General features: G+C 41.4%; 1 protein-coding gene and 1 pseudogene across 2 annotated transcripts; one reads left to right on the top strand and one right to left on the bottom strand.

Annotated features, from left to right (window-relative positions):
• The first annotated feature begins 213 nt into the window (after positions 1 to 213).
• Positions 214 to 3503, top strand: TSPYL1 (TSPY like 1). The gene has a single exon (XM_032408021.1). It carries the CDS (start codon positions 313 to 315, stop codon positions 1606 to 1608), a length of 1296 nt encoding a protein of 431 aa, XP_032263912.1. The 5' UTR covers positions 214 to 312; the 3' UTR covers positions 1609 to 3503.
• Positions 3504 to 9097: 5594 nt separating this feature from the next.
• Positions 9098 to 9960, bottom strand: LOC116634255 (annotated as a pseudogene). Its single transcript, XR_004299923.1, has one exon. The product of XR_004299923.1 is annotated as a 40S ribosomal protein S6-like (transcript).
• Between the last annotated feature and the right edge of the window lie 2051 nt (positions 9961 to 12011).

The following is a 12011-nucleotide window of genomic DNA, read 5'->3' on the forward strand; positions in this document are numbered from 1 at the left end:
ATCGCAGGGAGGGTCCTCACTGCCTTCAGTCTCTGAGTCCGAAATACATTTATTAACGTAAGTCAAATTACGGCTTCACCCCACTAAATTCACAGAAGTGAAACTACAACAAGCTAGGACGGCAGGCAAGGGCGGAGCAAAAGCAGCAACTTCTCGCGTTCTGGTGGGATATACGGCCCTGACGTCAGACGTCAACCTCGCGGAGACGCTCGCGAGATTAGAGGGTGGGTGGTGCCAACCGCCGGCTGGCGAGCGGGTGGCTTCTGTGAGGAAAACAGCCGTTAATGTACTGTTGGTCAGGCTGCTGCTGACATGAGCGGCCTGGCTGGGGCTGAGAGGTCCCTTTTCCCCCAAGCCGGCAGTCTCACGATTCCCGACCGTGCCCCAGGAGACCCACGCCAGTGCCTGAAGCTCCGTGAGGAAACCGAGGTGTCGCAGGTGATGGCGGAGCCGGGTGCGGGAAGCTTGAACACGGTCGCGCTCCCACCGCCTCAGCTTCCAGAGGAGCGGGGAGCCTTCCACGCCCCCGCGGGCTGTGGCCACCCTGCCCAGATCCGAGGCGGTGGGGATCGCGGTTTCGCAGCGACCGAAGCGGCGCAGGCGGAGGCTCCGCCTCTCACGGAAGGCCTGGAAGCTGTGTCGGTGTCCGTGGTAACGGACAACAGCCTGAAAAATGGCTGTCAGAGTGGAGAGCCGCGCGGCCCAGGTGGGGAGAAGCCAGAGGGGCCGGGGTCTGAGGTGTTGGCAGAGGTGAAGGCCAAGGAAGTGGAGCCTGAGAAGTGCGCCATTTTCTCGGTAGCAGTGGATGAGGAGGTGGTGAAGGAAGAAGTGAAGGAGGAGGAGGAGGAGGTGGTGGTGGAGCAGAAGATGGAGATAGAGAAGCAAGTAGGTGAAGAAATAGAAATGATTGAGGAAAATAGAGTGGTAGAGGAGGTGAAGGAAGAAGCAGGGCCCCGACCCTTGAATATGGATCTCCGCATGAACCCCCTGGAAGCCATCCAGTTGGAACTGGACACTGTGAATGCTCAGGCTGACAGGGCCTTTCAGCAACTGGAGCATAAATTTGGGCGGATGCGTCGTCACTACCTGGAGAGGAGAAACTACATCATTCAGAATATCCCGGGCTTCTGGGTCACTGCCTTTCGGAACCACCCCCAGCTGTCCCCCATGATTAGGGGCCAAGATGCAGAGATGTTAAGATACATAACCAATTTGGAGGTAAAGGAGCTCAGACACCCTAGAACTGGCTGCAAATTCAAGTTCTTCTTTCGAAGAAACCCTTACTTCAGAAACAAGCTTATTGTCAAAGAATATGAGGTCAGAGCCTCTGGCCGAGTGGTGTCTCTTTCTACTCCAATCATATGGCGCCGGGGCCATGAACCCCAGTCCTTCATTCGCAGGAGCCAAGATGTCGTCTGCAATTTCTTCACCTGGTTTTCAGACCACAGCCTTCCAGAGTCTGACAAGATTGCTGAAATTATCAAAGAGGATTTGTGGCCAAATCCACTGCAGTATTACCTGTTGCGTGAAGGAGTCCGTAGAGCCAGACGTCGCCCAATAAGAGAGCCAGTAGAGATCCCCAGGCCCTTTGGATTCCAGTCTGGTTAATCTCAGCCTTTGGAAATGCTGCACAAGGTCCCCTACCACCTCTTGCTGGACCTGTGCTTGGACAACAGAAATGGGTATGCCTTCTGCCTTTTTTTTTTCCTTTCCTGACATTTCTACAACCTTTTTCCTCTGGACATTGTTTTCTCAACCTCAAGATTGAGACTTTCAAGGCCATGCTCCTCCATTTCCACATGGCCTTCATGCCATTCTGCATTACTATCACATGCTGCATGGTCATGATTTACGTTAACTCCTAGGCCAAGCTGTAAATTGCATTACCTTTATCTGCACTGCATGGACCCTGTTTGTGTCCAGGGCCTTTGGTCTGGCTCTTAGCACCTGGAATTCCAGCTTTGCCTTTAGTACAGGCACATAGCCTGTGGACAATTGTGGGGCAGAGAGAGCAGCAGTGTGCCACTTGGTCTATGTGATTTATGTAACTCCATTGCTCTTGTACCTCTGGTCACCTCCTACTGCCTACTACTGGCTATGCCCACCCACTTTGGGCTCCTGCCTACCTTGCAGATAATTGTCAGCCCTCCTGTCTGGTTTCTGGTAGACCAGAATCTCTAGAACTGCTGGTGGACCCAGGTTTCCTGCCAGCACACAAAAGACCCTTCCATTCCTCTCCCCAGAAGACCTCCTTGATTCCTCACCCCCCTCTTCCCTCCATCTCCATGATCCAGAACACTACTGTCAAGGTAGTGATCAAGCTAGTGACAAGTTAGACCTTATTCTTATGGCCAGAGTAAGGATGGTGTCCATTCTAACTACCAGGTTTTCTCAGCCTCAACTAGTAAATTCACACAAAACTTAGGTATACCTCTTGTGCCTCCTCTCCTTACCCTGAACGTGATTAAATGCCAGGGTGGCAGTACACTTTTTCTCCATCTGTCTGTCTCCTGTCTCTTAAAAAAAAAAAAAAAAAAAAATAGCTCAAAAGCGTCTGCAAAAGCAGTCCTTTTAGTTTAATTTGGCTTTAGCTCTTCATTATTTCCAGGGACAGGTTGTCCTGTAAAATAGATTGCTGGAGCTCTTATTTCCCTCTGCTCTCTTCCCCACCCTCCACCCCCTTTAGTGACACCTAGAGCGTTTAAAGGGAGACAGATCTAGTTCATGGTGGATGGAAGAACCAGAGATTGTGTTGGGTGCCCTAAGCGGGGAAAACTGAACAGAAGACCACAGGCAAAAATGAGCAAGATAAAAATTGGACTAAGATTAAGACTGGCTGACAGAGCCTTCAAGGAAGAGGTTTTCTCTTTCAGTGGTAATGGGAGGAGAAATAGTTTTTCTCAGGATTTCCATGGGAGAATTGAAAGGGATTGGAGTGTTAAGTGTATTGCCTAGAGAAGAGTTCTTTAAAGAAACAAAGCAACTTTGGGTGCTTTCTCTTGTTTTCATTTGATTTAATTTATTCAGAAGATTGATACTGTGTTTTTTGTTTTTTGGTGTTTAGTAAAATAACATTTTCTATTTCTGCTTACTGGGAAAATTGAGCGGTATAGGCTTTATTTTTGCTTTCAATTGGGAATATTTGGAAAAAATAACAGTTTTACTTTCCTGTAAGATATAGAGACTTAAATGAATATGAGAGTTTTCAACTTCTTGTTTCTGTTAAAACTGTATCCTTAGAAATATAATTTGTGTAATTTGATTTTGTCAGAATCTGAAGGCTGGAAATTGTTGTTCTCATGGAAGAATAACCTACAAAAGATGTTTGCTTGATTGTCTTACTTGATAATTTATCCTGGTAACAACTTAGTAATTGATGTGTTGTTTTTTTTCCCTAAATATAAATACTTGTGAGATTGCCCTGTCAAATTGGAAATGTAACATTGGCATATTTGTTTTTCCTTATATGTGTCCTAGTAAAATAAAAGCATGTTACTCTGCTAGATTTCTTATTTTTCACTCCGCCCATAAACATGCGTGAAGAAATTATTCAAAATAACAGATTATAGAATTTAAAGTTCTAAAAATGGATACAATAGACATTATCCCAAAAGTAAGGAACTAGGGCACACTGCTGTACCTTGCAAGGTTGGGAGGGTTGTTGCTATGGGTTTGGCTTTAAAATGTTAACAGGGCGCCTGGGTGGCTCAGTTGGCTAAGTGGCTGCCTTCGGCTCAGTTCATGATCCCAGAGTCCCGGGATCGAGTCCCACGTCGGGCTCCCTGTTTGGCAAGGAGTCTGCTTCTCCCTCTGACCTTACCCCCTCTTGTGCTCTCTCTCTCTCTCAAATAAAATGAAATCTTTAAAAAAATAAAATAAAATTAACAATTGCAAGTGCTTACTCATGATGTCACTTTTTTCTATATAGCTTGTATAGCACCACCACTTCCTTAAAGCCTCCATTTCTGTCTCTGTAAATGATATTCTCAGGTCATTTGGGTTCTAATTTTGTTCACTTGCACATTTAATAAGCAAACAATTTCTATCATAAGTGATAAATTCTTCTATCCTCATACTTTCTTAGCTGTAAAAACTTATTCATTCTTTTCTTCAAACCTCCCCACCTTCTATTTGTGTCAAATTTTTCAAGGCCTGAGAGGTAACTTTTCTGCCTTACAGCTTTTCTGTTCCCTTAGGGAAAATGAAATGTCTTCTCAAGTACTTGGTGTGCTTACAGGGACTTCTTTTCTAGAAAATAACATATAGTTTGTTAACAGTGAATTCCACAAATACTTAGGCATTTTGTCAGGCCTTGGGAAGATAAGAATAAGAAGATAAAGTCATTCCCTTTATTGTTAAAGAATTGGGGAAAAACTGATAAGCAGACAAATGACAAGGTGATACAGTAAAATACAAATACATTTTCACAGATTTTTCACTCTTTCCCTTTCTATCTAGTTTGGAAGCTTTGTGAAAGCAGAGGTGATGGGATATCTTTTATGCTTCTAGCATGTTTTGCTCATAGTTGTTACTAGATAAATACTGAATGACAAAATGAATAACTCAAATGGAAAAAAAGAACAAAATACCCTAGTACCCAGAAAGACTTACGGTTTTTAAGGCAATTGTAAAATTGACGTAAAAAAATTTACAAAGCCTTTCTTAAAAGCAAGTTTCTTGTTTAAGTGATTAGAAAAGTCTAAACCCTGTAACATTTAACCTTTCACTTGCCATTTTAACAAGAGCATTACTTAACTTTGGATCAACAATTATGTGCTTTATTTTTGTATATTTTAAGGTGACTTAACACTGGAGATAGGAGTTAGACTCTAGACATGTGCTGTCCAATACAGTAGCCATTAGCCACCAGTGGCTACTGAGCACTTGAAATGTGTCTAGTCCAAATTGAGGTCTGCTCTGAGTATAAAATACACACTGGATTTCAAAGACTTAGTATGGAAAAAATGTGAAATACCTCAATTTTGTAAATTGATTGCATGTTGAAATGGTAATATTTTTGATAAGTACATATAAATATATTAATAAAAACTACCCATTTTTTTGTGCTACTGGTAAATTTTAAATTAGATGGGACAGCATGGTTCTAGGCTTCTTGAATATCTCAAAGTGTATAAAATACATGTGAAAATTAAACTTTCCTCCATGAAATTTTTTGTGACTTTAAGACAAGGGTTATCTAGTTAAAATTTAAGATGGTTAAAGTATAGCTAGATGCCAGTGGGTAAAAGGGTAAAAATGAAATGTCCTTTATCAACTTTTCCTTGAGTACCTAAGATATACTCAGTACTTTGCAAGATGCCTGGGTGGCTCAGTCTGTTAAGTGTTTGCCTTCGGCTCAGGTCATGATCCCAGGGTCCTGGGATTGAGTCCTGTGAAGGGCTCCTTGCTCAGCAGGGAGCCTGCTTCTCCCTCTGCCTGCTGCTCCGCCTGCTTGTGCTCGCTCTCTCTGACAAATAAATAATATCTTATTAAAAAAAAAGATATACTCCATACTTTGCAAAACATAATGCATAAAATTATGTTTCTGGATATAAGTAGGGTACATCTGGGTGTCAAATTGGCACTGGTAGTTACTATATTGGGTTATCTAAAGGAGTCCCTTAACAGTATTTAATAGGACCTGTAGCTTCATATTTTTCTAGAATAAAATATTCTGTATTTTTGGTTTATAAAAATGTAGCTTAGAACAGAAACAGTACATGAAGCTCAGAAAAGAAAATTTCAGTTATCAAATACACCATTTTGTGTATGTTAACATAGGCTCTAAATTTCTAACAATTGGCCAGGCAACAGAAAAAAAGAATCTGAATCTAGCATTGCATCAGGTCAATTCAATGCTCACCACTTGAAGCATATTTTATTTTTGAAAAGTAGTGTAGCCTTGCAGTGGAGCCTTGCAGCGATTATTATGTTGTATTGGTTATTAAGGATTATATGGGATAGTAAAGTGAAGGTTGTCCTTGCTCTTGAGGAACGCACTGTCTCATTGAGGGGGTATTTTTCTTTGAATGTTTCCTCTTCAGCAAATTCACATACTCAAACCAGTCATGTGCACAAGAAAACTCAGGATTAAGATGGCAAAAAGGTGTCAGAGATGTTCAGGACCATCCTTTCAGGGCTAACTTCCCCTCCCTCAATATATAATTAAAGTCTAGACTATGAATGTGATGGATATAATATTTATCCATTCACTATAAGGGAGGTATTTCATTTGTGAGCAGTGCTTTCTCCATGTTTGCTTCAAGTGTTTTATTTCAGTTCTGAAGGGCCACTTTAATACATTTTCTTTGGCCTCTGCGGTTCTCAAGACTTACAGAAGAGTTTCTGTCAGGCCACATTAGGAAAATGTCTACTTTTTGGCTTCACTTTTTCATGATTTGCATTTAATGTAATTTTTTTGAGAATAGGTCAGGAAGAAATGGTTCTTTTTTTTTTTTTTTTTTTAAAGATTTTATTTATTTATTTGACAGAGAGAGACACAGCGAGAGAGGGAACACAAGCAGGGGGAGTGGGAGAGGGAGAAGCAGGCTTCCCGCTGAGCAGGGAGCCCGATGCGGGGCTCAATCCCAGGACCCTGGGATCATGACCTGAGCCGCAGGCAGACGCTTAACGACTGAGCCACCCAGGCGCCCGGAAGAAATGGTTCTATTAAAAGTAAAAAGGGCCACTTAAGGAAGCTGCTAATTTTTATAAATACCCAGATTTCTTATTAGTGGCCTGAAGAGACAGGGAAGACACACTAGCTTTATTTATTCAAAGATTTTATTAAGTAATTTCTGCATCCAACATGGGGCTTGAACTTACAACTCCGAGATCAAGAGTCACATGCTCTATTGACTGAGCCAGCCAGGTACCTGGACACACTAGCTTTAAACTGGGATTAAATCACAGTTTTACAATCTACTAACTAGTGCATTAGCCAAAATAAATACCTTTTCTGAGCCTTGGTTTCCTTGTCCATAATGCAGGGATGATAATAACCTGTTTTATAAGCTAATATTCTCCCAGGCTGTATTTGGAGAATGCCATTATAAGGTTGTAGAAAGCATACATTTGGGAGTTTACTATGTGCCAGGCACTGTGTTAAAAGATTCCAAGTATTAACATAGTTAATACAGGTTAGAGTGTGAAAATGCCAAGCACAATGCCTGGCATATAATATGTAATAAATATTAATTTCCATTTACCTTCCTCTCCATTTTAATTTCACATTTAATTTACATCCAGACAGTTATCTAGCCTAATATTTCTCAAACCCAACTGCCCATTATAAATAGCTGGGGAGTGGGGCACCTGGGTGGTTCAGTTGGTTAAGCATCTGACTCTTGGTTTCATCTCAGGTCATGATCTCAGGGTCCTGAGATCAGGCCCTGTAATGGGCTCCGCGCTCAGAACAGAGTCTACTTGTCCCTCTCCCTCTGCTCTTCCCCCTGCCCGCTATGTCTCTCTCTCTCTCATAAATAAGTAAAATCTTAAAATAGCTGGGGTGCTTTGAAAAAATTCTGATACCTAGGCTCTACCCTCAAACCAGTTAAATTAGATACAAAGGTACAGACAGATTTGAGAATCATGGATAACCTTTCCTTGGACTCCTCAAGGGAGGGAATATTCACTCCCTTCCCAGTTTTGTTAGATTTACTCAGAAACACACTGCCTTATAAGATCCAGCTATTGCAAAGGACCTGGCATACAGTAGGCTCTCAACACATCTCCATATTTTGACCCCTGTAGTCTTGCAGAATGTAATTAGCCTGATTCCACAAAAGAGTTAAGTACTTGAAGATCATCATCCTGTCCTTCCCCTCAACAGCTCCGCACTCCCTCCGCCACCACCACTACCAACCTAGCTATATATAAATTCCTTCAATGTTCCTTATCCATTGTGTATGCTAATAAACAAGATTCATTATGCCAGTGTTTTTCCTAAAGTCAGGTGCCCTGAACTGAACAAAGTAACATCCAGATAACAAAATAGAATGAGATTCTTATTGCCTATATTTTACATAGTATATTTCTTTAAATGAATCTTGGGAGAACATTAGCTTTTGGAGCAGCAATATTTCCCTTTTCATTCCTAATAAGATTAAAATTTTAACAAGTAGGTACTTTTAAAGTATTCATGTGCTGAGTTAGGCTTCTTCTTTTTTTTTTTTCTAAAGATTTTATTTATTTGATAGAGAGAGACACAGTGAGAGAAGGAACACAAGCAGGGGGAGTGAGAGAGGGAGAAGCAGGCTTCCTGCCGAGCAGGGAGCCCGATGCGGGGCTCAATCCCAGGACTCCAAGATCATGACCCGAGCTGAAGGCAGACACTTAACGACTGAGCCACCCAGGCGCCCCGAGTTAGGCTTCTTCTTATACTTCATTGAAGTTTGTGTCCAACACTTTCCATGTAGTTATATTAATTTTTATTAAATTAGGCTAATTCTTTTAACCTATTCATGTTTGGAGGATCATTAAGTATTCCTAATGAGTAATTTTACTTGCTAATTTTATGTCATTTGCAAATCTGGTCTGTAGCCAGGTCATTGTTGAAGTTCTCCCAGGAAGCTTCCTTTTAGAGTAACACAGCATCTTTAGGATCTTTTATAAACTATGGCTCCACCTATTCTCCCCACTCCCACCCCCAGTTTAACTTTGTCCTAGGGCATCAGCAAACAAACTTGGTACCTCTTTAGAATTTAGGGAATGATGCCCCCTCCAGGTTGAGGGATTAGAAAGTGTGCCAATTCCTCCCAGATGCAGTCCATAATACCTGATGTACTTTGTCTTTCAAATACCCTTGTCAAAAAAGGAAATGACTTTGTAGTGATCACTTTTTTTTTAATGGCAGTATTAATATTTTAGTATTATTTCAATTGTGGTTTGAAATTTTTCAAAACAGAAAGTTGGAGAAATATTTAAAATGTTAATATAGCTTATTTTTATCAGTCACCAAAAATAGAAAATATAAAAGTACACAGATAAAGGTATAATTGAGAATTTTGACCAACTTCCATCAAGGTAATAATACTATTTAAAAGATTGTTCTATAATTGGAGACTTTATTTTTATTTTTTTTAAAGATCTTCTTTCTTTTTTTTTTTTTGATGTCTGATCTTATTTATTTGTCACTCACAGAAAATCTCATTTTTGACTGGACTCAGACTTAGAGGTAGAAGCTCTCAGAGAGGACAGCCTCCGTCTCTTGGCAATCTGTTCCTGGCGTTTTTCTTTGGCCTCCTTCATTCTCTTGGCCAAAAGTTTAGCATATTCTGCAGCCTCTTTCTTATTTTTCTTAGTGCGCTGCTTCTTCAAAGCAATACAACGCCGTTTGTGCTGGAGGACACGTGGAGTAACAAGATGCTGAATCTTAGGCACTTTGGTTCTAGGTTTCTTACCTTCTTTGTTTAGGGGCTTTCTCACAACATACTGGTGAACATCATCTTCTTTAGAGAGATTGAAAAGTTTGTGGATTCTGCTGGCTCTTTTGGGCCCCAGGCAACGAGGCACAGTAGTATCAGTGAGTCCAGGAATATCCTTCTCCCCTTTTTTTACAATGACCAAGTTGAGAACAGTGGGATTGGCATCCACAATGCAACCCCGGACGGATTTGCACTTTCTCTCTCCAGTCCTCCTTGGTCTATAGCAGGAATGCCCCTTACTCAGCAGCAGGCGGATACGACCAAGGGTCAAGACACCCTGCTTCATGGGGAAGCCTTGTTTGTCATTGCCACCACTGATTCAGACCACATAACCCTTCCATTCTTCACCCAGAGCATCAGCAGCAACTTCTGTGGCCATACGCTTCTCATAAAAGGTACGAAGTTTGCGTTCATTGTCCACTTCAATGAGTTTCTGGCAGCCAGTAGCTGGGAAAGAGATGTTCAGCTTCATCCTGAAGCAGCCTACCGCCTCCGAGGCGCCACAAAAAAGAATGATCTTATTTATTTTCTTGACCGAGAGAGACACAGAGAGAGAGGGAACACAAGCAGGGGGAGTGGGAGAGGGAGAAGCAGGCTTCCCACGGAGAAGGGAGCCCGATGCGGGGCTCGACCCCAGGACCCTGGGATCATGACCTGAGCCGAAGGCAGACGCCCAACGACTGAGCCACCCAGGCGTTCCTATAATTGGAGACTTTAGGAGGTAAGTAGGAAGCACATATTATTGTGAAGAGCTATCAGTGATGTTGGATTATTTCCTACAGTTCTAGATAGACCCAGTTGGGACATTGCACCAAATTGACCACATACATAGAAACTTATTTTAAGATTCATGTACTCCTCTATAAAATTCTAGAAATATGGGTCTTCTTATTAAGGCCTTGATTTTAGCACACATTTCTTGAGGCTGAGGTCCACTAATCGAGCAGAGGTTTGCATTGCAGAATCAGCCACAGCAACTGATTCATACATGTAAGCCTATGAATGTCTTCTGAGATAGTAACTTCATTTCCAAGTCTGCATTTCTTTTAAGCTTCAAACTGTGATTCCAGAATTTATGGCGGCTTAGTATTGGCAAATGAGTGTGTTCTCCACTTGCTTTCTAGTCTGTATACATATCCAGTTTGAATCCATTTGCATTTTCTTGATCACATTGATAGTGCTAACACTGAGTGATTAAATACTTAATCCCTACCACCTCACTGTTGTTTGTGCAGTAGCCCTCTCTCTTTGCTCATTTAAATGACCAAAGATGTTACCTAAAAATAGATCTTCTTTTGTTTTTGGAATTTGTCATTGTTTTCTTGATTAAAGTATAATTTACATACGGCACAAGACTATTCATAAGTTTTATTCATAACAGTTCAAAGCCAGAATCAAACCAATGTCCACCAAAGGTGAATGAATAAGTTATGGTGTATTCATACAATGGAACATGACTCAGCAACAACAAGGAACAAACTACTGATCATGCAACAACATGGATGCATCTCAAAAACATTTTTAAGTGAAAGATGCCAGATAAGAGAGTACATACTAGGGGCACCTGGGTGGCTCAGTCACTTAAGTGTCTGATTCTTGATTTTGGCTCAGGTTATGGTCTCAGGGTAGTGAGATCGAGCCCTGCACTGGGCTCTATGGTCAGTGCGGAGTCTGCTTAAAATTCTCTCCCTCTGCCCCCCACCTCGCTATGCATACTCTCTCTCTCTAAATAAATAACTTAAAAAAAGAGAGTACATACTATATAATTCCATATATATGAAGTTCAGTAGCATGGGAAACTTACCTATGGTGACAGAAATCCAAAGAGTGTTTGCCTTAGGGTTGGTAAAGTAACTGGGAAGAAGCATGAGCAAACTTCCAGGGGTGATAGTAACACACCATATCTTTTTTTTTTTCAAGGTGTTAAAATTTATTTATTTTTTTAAAATTTTTATTGTTATGTTAATCCCCATACATTACATCATTAGTTTTAGATGTAGTGTTCCATGATTCATTGTTTGTGCATAACACACAGTGCTCCATGCAGAACGTGCCCTCTTTAATACCCATCACCAGGCTAACCCATCCTCCCACCCCCTCCCCTCTAGAACCCTCAGTTTGTTTTTCAGAGTCCATCGTCTCTCATGGTTCATCTACCCCTCCGATTTCTCCCCCTTCATTCTTCCCCTCCTGCTATCTTCTTCTTTTTTTTTTTCTTAACATATATTGCATTATTTGAGTAACACACCATATCTTGATTTGGGTAGTGATAACATGGATGTATCCATTTGTCGAAACTTGTCAAGCTGTACAATTAAGATTCATGCATTTTAGTGTATGTAAATTATAACAATAAATAATAGATTTAAAAATACTGTCATGAATTCAAAAATTGGAATTGCATTTGCCCATTTCTATTATTTTGACTTTTTTTCTGTGCTTAAATAAAAGTTGCTGACTCTGGGGCACCTGGGTGGCTCAGATGGTTAAGCATCTGCCTTTGGCTCGGGTCATGATCTCCAGGTCCTGGGATTGAGCCCTGAGTCGGGGGAGGAAGGGGTGTCCCTGCTCAGCAGGGAGTCTGCT

The sequence above is a fragment of the Phoca vitulina genome, unplaced genomic scaffold (assembly GCF_004348235.1).
Source record: "Phoca vitulina isolate PV1807 unplaced genomic scaffold, GSC_HSeal_1.0 scaffold9, whole genome shotgun sequence".
NCBI lineage: Eukaryota > Metazoa > Chordata > Mammalia > Carnivora > Phocidae > Phoca > Phoca vitulina.